The sequence below is a fragment of the Neltuma alba genome, unplaced genomic scaffold (assembly GCF_004799145.2).
Source record: "Neltuma alba isolate B1F8T4 unplaced genomic scaffold, ASM479914v2 tig00012831_pilon, whole genome shotgun sequence".
NCBI lineage: Eukaryota > Viridiplantae > Streptophyta > Magnoliopsida > Fabales > Fabaceae > Neltuma > Neltuma alba.
The window spans coordinates 1-19,026 of NW_021637221.1; the positions used below are offsets into that span (position 1 = coordinate 1).

Sequence of the window (19,026 nt, forward strand, 5' to 3'; positions counted from 1 at the left end):
TTCACATGAATGAATATACTCTACATATCCTAGTTATAGGGATCGCCCCGCGACAAGACGTTTTTAAGGCTTATAATGATGATGATGAGAGGATGACCATGAGAATCATTCATGTATATAATAATTAAAAACAAGCTTCATTTTGACATTTACGCCTTGCCCTTTTGTCCGGCCCGGCCACCTCCTCTCAAATCTCAATTATTGATCTCTATCTCTTCTTGCGAAAAGTCGCCTGCAGATGCTCCAGTTCGAAAGCAACTTCACTTGATGATGCCACCCGCGCGAGTCAAAAAAAAATTTACATCCTACTCCTCTTGCTACTTTTCCGTCTCTACGTACATACGTGGACCCTTTTCTTTCCCAATACAAATATTCAATTTTTTAAAAACAAAACTACACACACACAAAATGCCCATTTATTATTATATTTAAGATTTTTATTTCATATATAAAATCTAGCTAATATTATCAAATCATATCCATACTATCAACCTGTATTTATGTATTGTCAACTCAAAATAAAATAATTATCTCATCAATGTTGGTACCCAGGGACAATGTCACTTTTTATGTTTGGATGGAATTTTTTGTTTAAACACGACCTTAATAAATTTGCGCACCTATGTGTTTGGCTGTATTATATCCAACAAAAAAAGAAATAATTCTCTCAAAGTATTTTCCTACATTCAAACAAGCTTAACTTCAAAAGTTTATATTTAAATGATCATAGCTACTTTTGCTATAATTATTCGTAAAATTTACATAAATTTATCTTAAATATAATATAAATTTCATGTTTCTTTCTTTTTAAAAAGTACACATACGACTTTTCTTCAAATTTTGAAATACACACACTAAATTTAAAAGGTACTGAACGTAGATGTAATTTTAATAAAATTTAAAGTGTCTTTATTTTAAAAAATTTCTATAATTTTTTTATACACTCTTGAAATATTCAAACTTTTAACCTTTACCCACATTGATCCACCCGATTTTTTTGGGAAATACAATGAGTGCATGTATATTTTTTGCTGACAATATATCAATATATTATCCTATAAAATTAGGCTAGATGGATTATTTTTATAAAGCTTGGATGTACGTATAGCCACTTTGAATTTATGAGCTTTCATAATTTAACTTACTAATATTAGAATTTTTGGTTAAAAATAATAAGATGAAAGAAGGCATGAGATGGAACTCGCATAAAGATAATTGTAAATAAAAAAATAATAGCATGATTAAAGAAGATGGAATTCCATGACAACAATTAAAAAAAAACTCCAAATTTTAAATATAATTGGCATAAGAATGTGGCGAGTGTGATAGGAACACAGGCTGCCGCGCGTATGGAAGGAGGCTCTAGAGATCTCGGCTTAAAGTTACTAGAGCAACCAATAAACTAAGGACACACGTGGCATGTCTGTCGGCCTAGTAAGGGTTACTCCGCACCATCACGTGGTTCACATGGGACGTCCACATCATCCTGCTACAGCACATCTGCCCACATCCAAAGCTTGTCCTCGTCAGAGGCACATCTGTTATATTAAATTATTGACATCATTATCATCAATGCTAACAATTAATTAATATTTATCTAATAATTTAAACTTTTTTTTTTACTTTTAGTCCTAATTATAAAAAAATTTTATATTTTCCTAATTATAAAATCTTATTTGTATATTAAAATGAGATATTATAATTAGGACCAGAAGTAATAAATGGGTGGGCAAACTGACTTTTCCATACCCCTCCAATTTCATTTATAAATTGCTTTCAAAATGTTTCATACTAATTTCAAAAGTCTTAAATTTTATTAATTTTCATTTAAAATTTAATAACTTTTCAATCTTATTCCTATTTAATATATATTATAAAGAATAAAATTATATATTCATATAAAAAAAATTTCTTTCCATCTTATAAATAAGACTAAAAATTTTTTCTCTTTATTTCATAAATAGGAAAACTTGAGAAGTTAGTAAGAAAGAAGCTGAGATGGCGAAGGGCAAAAACGATGGCGTGCCAATGTGAAATTTTGTTTACATGATGCCCTAATTGCATTATTAATGAATTTGAACGGACACGATTGAGTCAAACCTGAATTATATTTTGTCAAATTTTGTCTCAGCTAAATAAATGCATATTTAACTTATTCAACACGTGGGTTCTAACTAGTACAGTAATTTCCATTTTCTATGGTTTTGAAATATTTTATTATTTCCTTCATCGCACTCTTGAATGAGCTTTTTGGTATGAATAAACAAGAAGTCTTCGCCTTCTTCCTTTCATTTTTTTTCGACTTTAAAAAGTCTTCGCTTTCATTTTCACTAAAAGAAAAACGTATATTTCATACAGCTGTGTGAAATAAAAAAAAAATAGTGATGACGTAAATAGTGTGGAAGCAAGTGATTTCCAGAAGCCAGTTTGGGCACGCTCCTTTACAGTAAAAAAACTTGCCTTTTTTTTTTTGGGTATTTTAACACACTGATCCAATACTAGCAGCTAATTAGAATTTGAGTTCCCATGTCAAGAAAAAATGAGAGGAAGCTTTAAGGTTTAATTCACCTTTTCTTAGTGAAAAAGGGATGCAGTTCCTTTATACTAATATTAAGTTATGAGTAAACTGTTAGCTTTTAAAGATGTACGTGGTGTGTTCCTTAAGGCATGGGATATGATAGAGAAATTAAGATCAGTTTTAATTAATTTCATGTTACCATGTTAGAATAAAACAATTTAATTAATTTTATTCATTAATTTTCATTAACTGTTCCTCTTAGGATAAGGGGGAAAATTTTGACAGGACAGCAACATGATTATTTATTACTCCATTCAGTTCTAAATATAATAATTTTTAAAAATTAAAAAAATTAGTTAAGTTAATTATTTATAAAAGAGATATTTTTTTTTGCTTATCATTTAAATTAATATGTATAATCAATAAAAATAATTTAAGAAAAATTATAATTTTTAGAGACAAAGTAGATGGAGACTAGAGATTTGATAGCAAGGTAAATTCCATAACCAGTTCCTAAATTTAAAATAAGAAGAGGAATTTATGAAATATTTAAGTATATATATTTTTTTCAATTTCAATTCGTTGAAGTCATCATGGACGCATATGCATGATGTATGTGTACGCATAATTTTGTATACTTTCAGCTTTTTAAATGAAAAATATGAAGTGAATGTGATTATAAGAATGTACAAGAGAGCTTTTGTTATGGTCGTCTTGTTATATATCATATTAAATAAATACTAAATATAAGAATCTTATTATTATATACATTCAAGATCTGTATGATACATTAATGCTTTTAAAAATGTGAAATTAAATATACGCGCGTTGATTTGTACCAATTTGTGAATGCGAATTGGTCTATTATATATGATTGCGTTTATATGTATCACTTAAAATTTTAATAGTAAGATATGACCTTTTAGGTGTTTAGTGTGTAACCGAAAATAATAAGTCTAGTCTGTTTTTGTAATGATTTACGATTTCCACAATTTTTTAACCAGCGATATCTTTGAAGAGAAAGGAAGAAATGTTTCTTTTTTTAACAAAGTATTTGACATTTGATGTTATTTTGTACTTTAAATCTGAGTTAGATTTTATTAATAACTTGTTTTAATACTTAATTTTTTTATTTTTCAGAAGGTTTTTTTTACTATACATGTAAAAATTATATACGTGATTACACATCCATCACTTTATAGATGCATCTAGATTAATTTTAACAGATGTCGCGTGTTTACGTTTATATATTCAACATGCAAACTACATTATTCAATGCATATAGTAATACTCTTTCGATCTTAAATATAAGTTCTCTTTTGTAATGTTAATTACATTACGAAAAGGGACTTATATTTAGGATCCAAAGAGTATTATATAAGCACGGAGTAGTCATGAATCAAGGAATTAATTAAATACAGTTTTAGATTTTATATTGATATTAATTTTAACGTTGACCTAGTCAATAGAAATAAATATAACATTATACAGTATGGCTAAAATAATGCGGCGTGAAAAGCGTGAATGGGCGGGGAAGGTAGGTTAGAAAAGCATGTGGCAATGATTAGTTGGTTCGCAGCCATAGGAAAGCACGTTAGGATATTCCATACCTACGTGGAATCTTTTCCAACTAAGGCTTTATTCATCCATTCACGATTTTATTTCATTTCTTTAATTATAACATTTTATTTATAATTACAGATAAGATTTTATAATTAGAATGGAGGTAATAATATGGTTTTTACCTTTTTAATTACTTCTCTCCATATCTAATGTTTCTTCTCTATTTTTAATTTAAGAGAATTTTTAAAAAAATCTTTAAATTTTGAAATTTAAAATTAATTTTGTTTGCTACACTTTAATAATAATTGATAACATTTAAAAATCAAATAATAATACATTTTTGTAGTCATTAATGATTTGAGATTTTAAAAAGTTTAAAATATTTTTTGGGGATTTTTTTATTTCAATATTATTTGTCACAGTGAGGGGTTTTAATTATTTCCTCATATCCCAAAATGTGTATATTTTAAACTGATATATAGAGTTAGCAGATTATTAATATTTCCCTAAACAAGATTCTAAATAAAGATATTATTCCCGATGTCAGTTATGACTCTCGAGATGGAAAGAAATTTCCCAAAAAACAAACAAAAGGAATTTGAAAATTGTGCTGTGAAAATATGCCGGGAAAAGTATTTATGTACAATACTAATTAAGCTTATCCTTCAAATAAGTCCCCCCCCCCCCCGGGGGGAAGTTTCTTTAAAAGGATTCTTCTTCTTATAGAAGCATTCATTTTTAATTATTAAAAAAAGGTAAGCCCTTAGTTATGTTCTAATCAAAGACTAACTTTACAAACTTTTTTGGGAATGGGATAATTAATATCGTGACAATACTTTTTTTTTTTTACCAGCAATATTGTGACAATACTTTTTTTTTACCAGCAATATTGTGACAATACTTACATCATGTGTTTTTATTTTAAAATATTATCATATAATTATAAATCCAGATGAAAGAATATGACATATAACAATATGTGGCCGGAGAACATGATGAAATAAATATAAGAAATTTAACCTAAGTATTTTCCTTAATAATACCACGTCTATTTGTGGTTGGATGTTTCATGACTAAAGCATACGAGGAAATTATGCATCTTCCCAAGGCATTTCACTTCCAAAACACGTCCTAAAATGACCAAAGGGCCTATTCTCCCCCAAAAACACTACTTTTTCACGCAACCCAAATACTTCCTGCAAAACCCCTATCTTTAATACTTACATTACATACTCTTTATAAATACTTTCTCGATTATGATTATAATTAAGTAAGTGAGAAATAAAAAATATTTAAAAAGATTATTATAGTATTTTTAAAAAAAATATGTCATATTTTTTATAATCAATTAATTTACCTAACTTTCTTAATCTAATTAAATTAGTTAAATAGGTCTTATGTTAAGAATTAAAAGAGTATTTGTCAAAAGCCATTCGTTGAAATAGGCTATCAACTACATATTCTTATGCACCCTAGTTTCCACGAGTTTTGACAACTCTATCATCTTTTTACTTGTCATTCCCGGGCAAAACTTAGGCGCCAAAGGATCAATTAACTTCACTTGAATTTCCAAATGATGAGAGCAGCATATCCCCTTGTCGAAATCAAAGTTGGAAGATCAAGTTTCACAATTTTTCCAATTCAGTTACCCAACGCCCTAAAATGTCTTAACATCTTATCATAATATTCCATAAGCAGGCTCCCAGACCTCACCCAAATAGGTGCTTCTTCAATCTTCTCATTCATTAGATCAAAATAGAGCATTAGGCCATCATTCTCTCATCGTGTTCTATGATAATTTGTGGATCATCTACTACAAACAAAGTAATGATAATGCTACCCCGACCCTATTTATAAGACTTTATTTATAAATTATAAACAACATCTTATAATTAGAACCGAATATAATATTTACTTATAAATTAAACAGTACAGGGGTCGTTATTGTTGGCATCTCCTCTATAATTTCACACAATCCTTATGAAATGATTCGCAATTCTCCATTATTCGTTCGATGAGTGTTGTTTCAAGCAACTTTACAATTAAGCTCACCTCAAATGACTTTCCAATTCTACTATTATATTCCTCAATGAGCACAAACTCAAGGATGTTTCATATCAAAATTTCCCGCTCCACCACCACCTTGACTGCTACCTTCTTCGACTCACTCCTCCGTCACATTGGCACTCGCCGCCCTTCATTTTGACCCCATCATTCACCGTCGATCAACCTTCCTCCAAAAATTCTGGAGCTTCCACATTTTGGCTCATAATCATACCCCATCCGTTTGACCTTCCGTTTACTTTGTTAGAGGAGATCCGCCTCTTTCGTCGTGAGCCTCCGAATTTCAGGGGTGAGAGCGAGAAATTCTCAACACTACTTAACTTCCACTTTGATTTTTCACTCAGTAAATCTATAAGTTGTTACTGATTACCGCCGCCACATCAGAACGACGGAGAGAAGATCGCCTCACAAGTTGCGATTTCCAAAACCACATTGTAAAATTGATTTTTTTTTAAGAAGGAATTTTCGCTTTTTAAAAGTTGTCTTGTTTTTATATGCTTTGCGTTATTCATCTTAAAAAATTGTTATATTTTTGTGTGGATGCAGTCGCCGAGGCTGTGGCTTTCTTCTTCTCTCCCTGGCTGACGATCTGACATTCACTTCCTTTTCTCCTTCGAACCCACCAATCACATACCAAACATAGGAACCACTTCTTCGTCTGCTTCTGCTTCCCCAATACTTCCGAAACCAGCGTTTCTAGATTTCTCCTTCACGAGAGCGGCGTGTCTCCCTGTCCTGATTTTGATTTCAAGCTTCCTCCCTTTCTTCCCTTTTTTCAATGCTTTCCGTTTCGGGGTCTCATTGTATATACAAACTTCTGTTTATGTTCTTACAGATTCTTTGATGTAATATCTTGAGACATTTATTGTGTATTGAAGGGGGGCCGTGATCAGAAAGAAATTCCGGCTGTTTCGTTCAATTTTTGTTGCTGTGCTTTCTGTTTTAGTCTTTTGAAATTTCTCTTGGTGAGCTGGTTGGAGAACCCGACCTTTTTGGGGCTCGGGATCTAAATTCTGATGGAGCCAGCGAATGAGAAGCAGCAGAGCCATATTGCCGATGGAGCTGACCTCAAGTTTGGCTATATGCAGAAGTTCAGCCTCTATGAAACTCGATCGGTATGGATGAACTTCCCCCCTCCTATGTATTGAAAATCATATCTGCATTTCTCTCGGGTATTTTCTTCTCCATATATTGAAAAAATGATTCCCATGTGCATTTTATATGGTTACAAATGTTCCAGCTGTTGTTCATGATGCGTTAGGTGCGGCAAAAATCTTAAGAACCGTTAGTACAAACTTTTTCAGAAATTAGTGTATTGGGATCCACCTTTCCACCGAGAAGGTAGATACGTTCATGTTAATAGAGCTTTCGGTTCAATATAGCTGTCCATCGAGATTCTTGATTATCATGTTTTTCAAGACTACAATGAACCAGATTTCCTACTTCTTCTTTGCTGGCCCAGCGAATTGTTGCCTTCTTCCTACTGCTTGTGATGGAAATTATAGGCCGAATTTTATATCCTAGTATAAAATGATTTTGCAGGCAAATGGCGAATATATGGATTCCACCGTTTCGCAGTATTTATTACGCTGCATATATATATATATATATATATATATATATATATTTTCGGTTTACATGGGTGTAATGGGTGATCACGCTGCATCAGCGTCGATGTCCACTTTCTAATCATTTCACAAGAATTTGTTCATTTGGCTTGACTGTTATAAACTTAACTGTAACTTCTATTGATTGTTTATGTAAACTCTGACTTCGCTGCCAAGTTTTTAAACAGAGGAGCTAGAGCTTTGCCTTTTATTTTCAAACTTGACATCTTTAAATGTTATGCCTTTTAGTTGTGAAATTTTACTACACCTGGCAGTTGCAAAAGTAATATGAACGGGTTATTTCTTGTCGGCAGCATTAATTAGGCATGTGATTTTCTGGAAATTTTGATGAAAAGGGGGAAAATAAAAAAGGAACTGGTACCTGGGAATTAAAAATTGCTTTCTTCTTTCGGAAATGAAATTCAAAAGTAAATTTGTCATAATTTTCAACCGCAAAACACATCCTTAACTGTCACTTTACCTTTATCTGGTCACTTTTTTCTCTCCTTTATTTTTCTCTGTCTATTTCATATGTTTATTTTTTGTCTCACCATTCTTCAAGGACATTATGACAGGTAATATAACGAGAAGCTAGCTGATTTATTGATTGCAAGGTGCTTTTAAACTTGGGATATTGCACGAGCGGTCATTTGTTTGTCATGGAATGATTATATAACCATTCGTTTCATATCTTCATTGATGTCATGAATTGCTTAGATTTACTTTCCTTTATTGGATACAACTATAAAGCACTCTATCATTCTTCTATGGACAGAAATTTTACATGGTTGGAAGAGATAAGAACAGAACCTTTTGGAGAGTCTTAAAGATCGACAGATTGGAGCCATCTGAACTAATTATCTCAGAAGATTCTACGCTATTCTCAGAAATAGAGTGTTGTGACCTGCTAAGAAGAATACATGAAGGAAACAAGTCAACGGGAGGTCTTAAATTTTTGACCAAGTGCTATGGAATTATTGGTATGTTGATATATTCCATCTGCTACATTATCACAATATTGTTAATTTATTATAGAAAAATAGATATCTGCCATAAAGTGCATAGCATGTGGAGGAACCTTTATGAAACACCCCATCATATGGTGTTGGGTGTAAAAAAGAATTACACGTCATGTTAATACTGAATTTGAGAGCTTATTCCTGAATCTACAATTAAATTATGTCCTAATTATTTATGGCTGTTTTGACTTGAAACTGGAATATATCCATCAACTTTGTTTCTCCTTTTGATCCAGGATTTATCAAGTTTCTTGAGCCATACTACATGCTGATCATAACAAAACGGAGGAAGATTGGGTCAATTTGTGGGCATACAATTTATGCTATCACAAATAGCCAAATGATTCCGGTTCCACATGCTTCTGTGCGATCCAAGATGGCTTATTCTAATGATGAGAACAGGTCTTTAGTTCATTCTGCAAGTAAATGTAATATGTCTGTGTTGCTGAAAGAGACATAAAAGAGTAGCATTTAGAATTACACCCTGTCCAATGTACTTGGATGAGATGGATGTTATAAACTATAGTTGTTTATTTGAATTCATATTATTAATATTTAGTCAAAACATTCTGTCAAAGCATCATATTCATCTAGCACTGAACTTCTACAGTATGAGGAATTTTCTGCGGATTATATATAGATGATAATTTCAAGTTGGTGTACATACACAATGTGGGGTTCCTCAGAACCTCTTCATGTTTCTATGGTAAAATCCATTTGTCTCTTTTGAAGTAGAATGAATTATGCTTCTTCAATATGTTGGTTTCATGTTCTACATTCTATTGCCGGTTCATTTCCTGCAAATGTACAGGGGCAATCTTCATTGCTGTTGTGATGTAAATCTAACATTTTGAGTGAGACAAGGTATCACCGGGGTTTCACTGGGGAGATCACTTTCTTTCCATTTTACTTCTTTTGCTACACTTATGGCTTCATAAGTTGTTTTTGTGATCATTTTTTTTGTTTTCCTCATCCTCTCCACGGTATGAAACATCTTATTAATAGACTTTGCTCTTTCTTCTCTTGTGACTTAGATACAAGAAGCTTCTATGCAGTGTGGATCTTACGAAGGACTTCTTTTTCAGCTACTCATATCATGTCATGCATAGCCTTCAAAAGAACTTATCAGATAATAGTACAAGTGGACAGTTACTTTATGAAACATTGTTTGTGTGGAATGAGTTTTTAACTCGTGGAATCAGGAATATTCTGCAGAATGCTTCCTGGACAGTTGCCTTAGTGTATGGCTTTTTTAAACAGGTACGTATGAAGTCACCTTTTGAGGTTAATAAATGTGAATAATAGGGACTGTCGAAGGGAGATGACTGATGGGGCTTTTAATATACTAGCAACTTTTATATGTTTCTCTCTTTTCTTTTGTTTTCCTCCCTTTCTTTCTTTCCTTCTTTGAGTTCTACTTTAAGATAAGGTTGCCCTTTGAGATATGCCTAGAAATCCAGATATCTCATGGAATTTTCTCTTTCTTCTTGATAGTTACGGACTCAATCTTTAATTCATGTTGTTTATACAAGCGTTCCTCTATCATTATAGTACAAATAAATTCTTCTTGTCGCCTTTTACTCATACAGATCATTATAGTGTTCAGTTATCTTTTGTTGGGATTCATTCCTCAACACTGATTTGAAGGTTAGAATGACTCTCTGATATGTAGGGCATAGTTTTAAGGCCTTGTTGCTGGGTGATTTTAATGGTTTGCTTACTATAAAGGCTTAAAGCCTTTCTCTGGTTGTGCCAGTAAATTGCATTCGTGCTAGTTAGTATATGTTTTGCTTAAGAATCAGTATTTTCCTTTTCATAAGTGTTCAGTTTCAATACATGGTGTCCAGGTCAAACTTTCAATATCTGACAGGGAGTTCAATTTAACAATCATTGCTAGACGTTCGCGACATTATGCTGGCACCAGGTGTGCACAACTTTTATCCCTTTGAGTTGGCCATTAACCTAAGCTACAATCTAATTCACAGCTGTTCGCTTTTGTTCCAGCCTACAAAAATCCTTATATCTGCACCCTTAACAGTTTGAATCAGTTTCTTTGAGTCTTGAATATATATGCTAGTTTTCCCATGCACTTCGAATTATTTGATGCATGCAATGTGATGTCTTGCGATGATACTTTTTCATTATTCTTACTTCTGAATTTATTTGTCATTTTTATTTTTCTTTTCATGAAATGACACTCACTTCATTTCTATATCTTCTGGTGTAGATATTTAAAACGGGGAGTGAATGAAAAGGGTAGAGTGGCTAATGATGTTGAGACAGAGCAGATAGTCTTCGAAGATGCTCATGATGGATGCCCCTTCCAAATAAGTTCTGTAGTGCAGATCAGGGGTTCAATCCCTCTTTTCTGGTCTCAGGAGGCCTCTCGGTTGAATATAAAACCTGACATTATATGTATGATATGGAACAACTCTCCATATTATGGCATTCATCTTGTATAGGTTATACTGACTTGGGTTCTTTTCCTCAGTATCAAAGAAGGACCAGAACTTTGAGGCCACAAGACTTCACTTTGATAATCTTGCAAAGAGATACGGAAATCCAATTATCATTTTGAACTTGATTAAGGTAGGATTCTCCACATGCAACAAAACTTTTTATGGCATTGGCACTGTTAATTTTGTTGTGTTTTGTCAACTATAGGATTTTTCCTAACTTTTCTGTTCTTCTAACCATCTTCTGTTTCTAAGACCCGTGAGAAGAAGCCTCGAGAAACTATTCTTCGAGAAGAGTTTGCGAATGCTATTAGGTCTATTAACAAGGATTTGAAAGGGGAAAATCGCTTGAGGTTCTTTAACTGGGATCTGCATCAACATTCAAGATGGTAGCCTGATCTTCCCTTCTTGTTCAACTGTGTAAGTTTTTCTCGTGTGTTATTTGACATGATTAGATAACTGCCTTTAGCAGCAAAGCTTCTAATGTCTTGACGCAACTGGGAAGAGTTGCTGCATATGCTTTAAAGTTAACCGGCATCTTCTGTGGTGAAGTAATTCCAATTCCAAGTCCAGAGGGATTGCTACAATACTCCTTCTCAGAGTACGAATTATAACAGCACCTTTTTAACTTTATTCATTCATGGCTTTTATTCTATACTGTGTCTACAATTGAAGTGTGTGGTGTTCTTGTTTCTCGTTTATAGGCAATCAGAATTCACAATATCTTCCCGAATTTGCATGCATCTTATGGGGAAAAAAGCTGAATTTATATAGGAGCTTCATATCTTTTAATTTATACCCATTATTTTTTGATGTTTAATTAAAAGCGCAAGTTGAAAGTTTTCTCTAACATTTCACTTGTTGATGCACGTCCCTTGCATGGATCTATCTATGATAATATTTATTAAATAAGATGGATAACTGGGTGAATTTAATGTAAAAGAATTCCCGTAATTTCCTGCCAGTGCATTACTACGCAGGACAACTGTTTTTTCTCAAATAAGTGAGCATATTATTTAATTCAATGCGTGATAATAATCATATTGCTGATTTTGGATATAATGTGATGCAGGAATAAAAATATCAGCGATCAGTGTGTGCCAGAACAAGCTAGCATCAATGAGGAGACAGTTGATGGACGAGTAGAAAATGAAAATTATTATTGTAACCTTGAACTGCGCAGAGATTACAGGGTCAAACCTCAGATGTTTCAAGCAGGGGTCTTAAGGACTAATTGTATAGATTGTTTAGATCGTACCAATGTTGCACAATTTACTTATGGACTAGCAGCGCTAGGATACCAGCTACAAGCTTTAGGACTTGTGGAATCTTCACACATAGACCTTGACAACCCTTTGGCGAAAGAGTTAATGGCAGTCTATGAGTCCATGGGCGATACATTAGCGCTTCAGTATGGTGGTTCTGCAGCGCACAATAAGGTATTCTTTCTAACAATTAAGGTTTATGAATTGTGAAATGTGACATGAGATCAGAAGCCAAAATAACTTTGCTTAATGTCTAGTATATGCACTTGTGCAGCCAATGATTTTGGGCACAGTTTCAGATGATTGTTTCCAAGTAAACTGGATCGTCTGAGTTATCATAGATTCCTCAATTGACATAGTATTGAAATGAAAGCTTAAACAACTTTGTAGTGGTGTGGTGTGCGTATATTACCTTCTCCTATTCACTTGAGGAGTTTTTCGCAGATTATGGGGCTGTGTAATTCCTATGAACTATGAAAATTTCTCCAGGCTACCGACTTTGACATTTAAACTGTCATGATTACTTATCCTGTTTCTCTAGTAAAAAACTTTGGCCTGATTTTAGTGCTTCCTTAGTCGAACATTTTGCACTTGGTTCTTCTGGACAGATATTTTCAGAGAAAAGAGGTCAATGGAAGGCAGCAACACAATCTCAGGAATTTATCAGAACCCTACAGCGTTATTATAATAACACCTACTTGGATGGTGACAAACAGAAAGCAATCAACATGTAAGTGTTTTGCAGTACTTACATGATAGCAAGGATCACAGGATCACACAAGCTGTGAATTTATCCTAGTTGTGTTAGAATAGAACGTTTGACTTCTTAATTTACTGTTTATTTTGCTCAGATTCTTGGGGCATTTTCAGCCACAAAAAGGAAAGCCAGCATTGTGGGAGCTAGATTCAGATCGTCATGTTCACGTTGGGAGGCATGGCCCATTTTTTGGTGGCGACAGTTTTAGGTAGAGTTTGACTTTTATGCATACCTGTTTCTTTCTTCTATTCCATTAACATGGCTTTTGAGTGGTGGTCTGTGCTGATCAAACAAATAGTCTATAAAAAGAAAAACAAGAAATTGGAACCTACCAATATATGCTATATATCTAAGCATGTAAGTTCTCTTAAATTTAGTCCTTTCATGTGCTTTGCTACATCTGATTTTGCCTCCAGAGTAATCCTCAAATTGAAAATAGCGGTAAAGCACAATGATGGAAGTTGATAATTTTGTGATTTAAGGAATATAATAGTGATTGTGTTACTTCGCGTTTCAAAATTTGAAATTACAAAGCATTTAAGTAGGTTAGAGGCCTAAAGGTGGCATGAGTCAAGACATTTCATTTCTGTTTCTTCAGTCTGCTCAAAAACAAAATGGCCTTCGTTCCTGTCAAGTTGCTGCTACTAGGTCAGACAGGCCTGAAATGTATTACTCTAAAATTATATGGCTTTCTCATGTAGTTGACACGCGGTCTGGTCAGCCTAAACTTGCGACATTTATATAGACGATACTATAGGGAAAGAAGTTTCTTTGTCAAATACACTTTGCATGTGTGAGGATGACAGTAATTGCTTGCCAGTTGTATATCCTTTATTTGTCTCTTCAACTATTATTCTCTAAAAACTCTCTTTGGTAGGTCAATTTTTAAAAGATCGCTATCGGCTGGAAATATTCCCCGCGGAAATGATGCAACAATCAGGAACATGGATGTTAGGCGTAATCACCCCTCTGAAAAAATAGTCAGCCATTGTCTTTCGGAGTCTACTCCCGATATTTTCACTTGTGGAAGTGATCTTTGTCACTGCAGGTATGGTTAGGTTGCATTTTAGATGCTATGTGGTTTAGCGGCTGTTTGTGTGTGTGTATCTGTGTCTTTGTTGGTGATTTGGGGGTAGGCTGACTAATGGCTTATCTGTTGAATGCAATTATTTAAATTCTGAAAACGAAGTTCTTCTTGGAAAGTAGGATGATCTAAATTTTCAAAAGGAGTGGTTTGTCTCACAAAATAAGTTAAGAGGTAGAGTATGAGAAACGTTAATGAATCACTTTTTGAACCTAATTATATGCATACCGAGAGCACCTCGAAGCCATGCTGGGGCAGACTTAGCCTGAGTCAACAGTTCAACAGGTTGCATTTCTTTATACTACCTCCAGTTCTTAATATTAGAGCTAGTTGACTAATTTGAGTAGATTAAGGATCGGAGGTAATATTTGTCAGGTCAATGAAGCTGTGAAAGCTGGTTTGGTAAATGCTTAAGTGCCCTGCTTAGAAACAGATATTAAGGAGTAATATGTTATAATCTCATAAATGGATGTGGACTTTTCTCGTTTTCACATGTAAGGAAAGCTCTTAGAACGCACAAAGTAATAAACGGCTGCTTGTGCACTTTCCTGGATAACGGCTTCAATTTGTTGATATCTAAGGAGTGATTGTTTTCCTTGCTCTCCTTTCTGTCAAATCAAATATTTGTTGTGTGAACGAAATAAAAATGAGAAATGGCCAAGCAGTATGGTGACAACGAATGATATATGCACTGTATTTTTTATGCCTTATCATGTAAACCATCCAAATCCTTGTCACTGATGCTTTGTCAATATCTTACAGGCAGATATATAAAAGAATTCTTGAGGAATGGTGTGATGAAAATGGTCATATTTGTTATGATGAGCATGGAGACGCTTGTGACTGGTCAAATTTCCTTGATCTTGACGGGCTTTCTTCTTCTGGAAATTCTTGTGAAGAGGAATTACTTGAAAGGTAGTTCTTGTGATAATACTATGCATTTTATTTTGCTACAGGACGAGCGAAAGTACTTTCATCGGTTATTATTTAAAAGAATGTATATATTATTGCTAATTTCTATTTTGTCTTGTTTGAGTAAATATTGGATCCTGTCTTTCGAGTTCTGTTATGACTGGAAACTGATGCTCATGGCTACAGGTCAACCAGCATCTCATCAGAGAATATTGTGAATGAACTAAGAACTGAAACAACCGCATCTGCAAGTGAATCAGGATCCAGTATGAAGGTCAGTTTATGTTATGTTAATGCCAGGATGTAGAATCAGATGATTTGGATTTACTTGGAAAAGATTTAGAACAATAAGAATCCCAATAACTTCCAAACCATAATGCTTAACGTAAGATGCATGAACAGAATAGTATAGTTTAAGCCTATGACAAGCTTTAACATTCAAAATTCATCGCATTTATATTGCCTAATAGAATTAATAAATGATATTTATTGAAATATAATATACTAATCTGCTTCATAATCGATTAATGTTATTCCAGAAGTTAATAAATATTTCAAAATAAAGCAGCTCTTTTTTCCGGAAAGTATGCTTAACTAGGAATTACACTGATTCTGTTATTAATAAATTATTTTTCAGGAGATGAAGCAGAGCGGAGAAGAGCTCAAAGAAGGAGCAGAATACCCTGAAAGTTTTGCAAACTGGATAAAGAATGGGGAGATGCTGTTTGTTTAAGTCAGAGTTTTATTCTAATCGTCACCTAAATTCGTCATCCGAAGGATGTGGATTTCTGTACAGAGGAAATAAAGGCGGTAAGGTAACATCCGAAAGCAAACAGCTCTAGCACAAGCTAAGGCTGAGGCTGCTTTTGATCAGCATTCATACAGCAGTTTGAAAGTCATGGTTTTGACCCATTCTAGCAAGCATCACATAGAGGAGGTAAAAAATTATATCTGATTGGCGGTAGGCGATTACTTCGTCTCTCACTCTCTCTTCATAAATAAGGCAATATCTCCAACCCCTGTGTATAGTTTTCGTGACCCAAAAACCAAAAAAAAAAAAATCACTGATGGAGCTGCTTAGATTAACCGGTTAAGTCCTGTGTATATAAACATGCTGACTGGTTCTCAGTTGGGCATCTAGCATTGTTAATCAATCCGAACTGCCAGGTTCAGTTCTCATTTATATTGGAGCTTACGTCGCTTACTTTAGTGTAGTTCATAGCTTACCCGACCTAGATAGTTTGTCTTCTATGTTTTGTATGAGCCGCATTTGGATAGCATTGTCCTTAAGAAGTATTTTGCTTGTATTTTTTTTCCTTGGATAAGTCAAATCCTTCCCAGGGAAGCTCGTGAGAGGGATGAAATTGTAGCCCAGAGAGAGGAGGGAATTAAGAGAAAGGAGGACCAGCTTGGTGGTTGTCTCTAGGAGGAAAGAGATAACCATTATATAGCAACAAGAAGATCATGATAGTATTAGCATATAAGAATGAGTGGGAGGTTATTAGAAATTAATTCCAAATTAAATGCTTAATAATTTGTGAGTTACCAAAATAATTTCTTTTAAAATAATCACTCACACAACATATATCCAACAGATTTCGGCACAATGATAAGTTAGCCCGTGCAAAGATCAGAGGAGGAGGAGAAAAAGACAAGATTGAAACTGTTAACTTTTAAAGGATTATATTCTTAAGCATGCATTCGAAGCGCAAATTAGAGCTACATTGGGTTTGTTTGAAATGGTAGTAAAACTCTTCAAAAAGCAGTTTTTTAAAAGTAATTTTTTAATTATAATTTACGAAATATAAAATAAACATGAAAAGTTTTTTTTTTCCAATTGCATAAATAAATGCTTTTAGAGACGTCAATCTTGATCCCAAGCAATCACTTAATGGATCCCGCAAAGCTAAGGAGACTACAAAAGGTAGCCACTTTATTACACGGATCAATGAAGCAACTTCTACCAAAGAGAGTTGGGTCTAACGGAAGGAGTTAGTCTTTTATAACGTGACGAATCAAGATTTAAATTCCTGTTAAGAGAGACAACCGTATTTATTGTTTGATAGTATTTCGAATAGAATTGCCTCTTATTGAAAGACACATATGCTTTTAGTAAAAATGAAGCAACTTCTGAAACAATGCGGAATGGAGTTCGATGATTGTTCGAAGTGAAGCCTCTTAAAGAAATAGTGAATTTCAGATAGAGAATCCTTTTGACTTTAGATGATCTTCATCCCAAAAAAAAGAAAAATTTTAAATCGCCGTTCATCCGATCAATTATCAGAAGAATACGCCGATATTAATCAAAATGCATTTACCCAAAATTTATCCAACCATGTTCCATCCAAATGAATGTTTTTCTTCTTCTTTTTGTCTAAAGAATTAGTGCAAGCGTTAATAAAGTATATTTAAATTTACATATTCTAAAATAATTTTGGCTAAGAAAATTCATGGCAAATAAAATTTGTTCATTGATTTTGATTTGTTACCTTCAGATTGCTTATCATCAATATCTATCAAGTCCATGTATCTTTCTTGCTGTGTTTTAAAATCATCATCTAATTAATGAAAATATAAAAATAAAAAATAAAACTAAATGAACGTACAATTTAAGAAGTTCGCCTCATAGGATTTGCAACAGAAAATTAAATAAAATAATTTCATCTGCAATTGCAATTTGAACCAATGGATAGGATATATTAAATGGAAAGGTATTGAAACTATGCGTCTGCGAAACAAATACATAATGAATTTATTAATAATGTCAGCAGTATCAAGAGTTATGCAAATTAATGACTCTAATTAATTAACAATAATTTGATAAACCATGAATCCGCTAGGGGTGTTCAAGGCCGGCCCGTCCCGGTCGGCCCGTTCCGGTCCCGGTCTTATTGGGACGGGACGGGACAAAAAGGGACCGGGACGGGACGGGACACGGGACGGGGTCGTCCCGTCCCTCCCATCCCGGTCCTTTTTTTTTTTTTAATTTTTTATTCTATTTATATAATATCATTTTTTTCATGTTTTTTTAAGATTTGAGACTATTGTATGGAACTATAGATATATTTATTTAAAGTTTTTATATTTGTTAATGATTTGAGATTATTGATTATTAGAATTTTTAGCAAGTTTTTATTGTGTTAAAAGCTTTTGTTTAGAGTTTTTATGATTATTATATGTAATATTTTGAGCTTTTGTTTAAGAGTGCCCAAACAAATAAAAAAATAAAAAGATGTTTTTTATAAGGTTTAAGCTCAAAAAAATATAATTAAAAAATTCAGATTTTATTAAAAAAAATTTTAAAAAAAATTTTAAAAATTAAAAAAAAATGTCCGGGACGTCCCGGTCCCGGATCCGTCCCGTCCCGACCGGGACCGGGACAACCCCGGGACGGACCGGGACACAGGACAGAAAATCTGTCCCGTTACTGTTCACCGGGACAGAACCGGGACGGGCCTGTCCCGGTCCCGATCCGTCCCGTGAACAGCCCTAGAATCCGCAATTCCACAAAATAAATAAATTATAATGGGTCCCAAACCGTTCAATCATAGAAACTACCAAATTATTTTAACTCAGCAATTAGCATTAACATGCGCTACTCTTACGCTATTAATTTGGTAACAGTTAAAAAAAAAGATTAGGAAGACTCAAATATTTTTGAAGTTCACGAACCAAATTCCAAATCAATGCTCAGATTAATGACTAATGATAATCAAATGGCCACAGCTTTGTTCTTCCTCTTTTCTTCCTGAGCCCATCATCCCCCTTTCCATTCTACTTT

The 19,026-nt window shown here is 33.6% G+C and overlaps 1 protein-coding gene across 2 annotated transcripts; it reads left to right on the plus strand.

Moving 5' to 3' along the window:
* Window positions 1-6,686: 6,686 nt before the first annotated feature.
* Window positions 6,687-16,428, plus strand: LOC114731434 (phosphoinositide phosphatase SAC2). 2 transcript variants are annotated; one of them, XM_028918599.1, is made up of 16 exons: window positions 6,687-7,260; window positions 8,528-8,732; window positions 9,008-9,173; window positions 9,806-10,031; window positions 10,619-10,695; window positions 10,999-11,186; window positions 11,263-11,360; window positions 11,483-11,616; window positions 11,697-11,828; window positions 12,300-12,666; window positions 13,101-13,222; window positions 13,344-13,457; window positions 14,127-14,297; window positions 15,096-15,248; window positions 15,432-15,519; window positions 15,883-16,428. In XM_028918599.1, exons 1-16 carry the CDS (start codon window positions 7,162-7,164, stop codon window positions 15,976-15,978), a joined length of 2,436 nt encoding a protein of 811 aa, XP_028774432.1. In that variant the 5' UTR covers window positions 6,687-7,161; the 3' UTR covers window positions 15,979-16,428. The 2 variants fall into 2 exon arrangements, with proteins under 2 accessions (XP_028774432.1, XP_028774433.1); XM_028918600.1 differs by having other exon boundaries at window positions 6,693-7,260; window positions 11,700-11,828.
* Window positions 16,429-19,026: the final 2,598 nt, after the last annotated feature.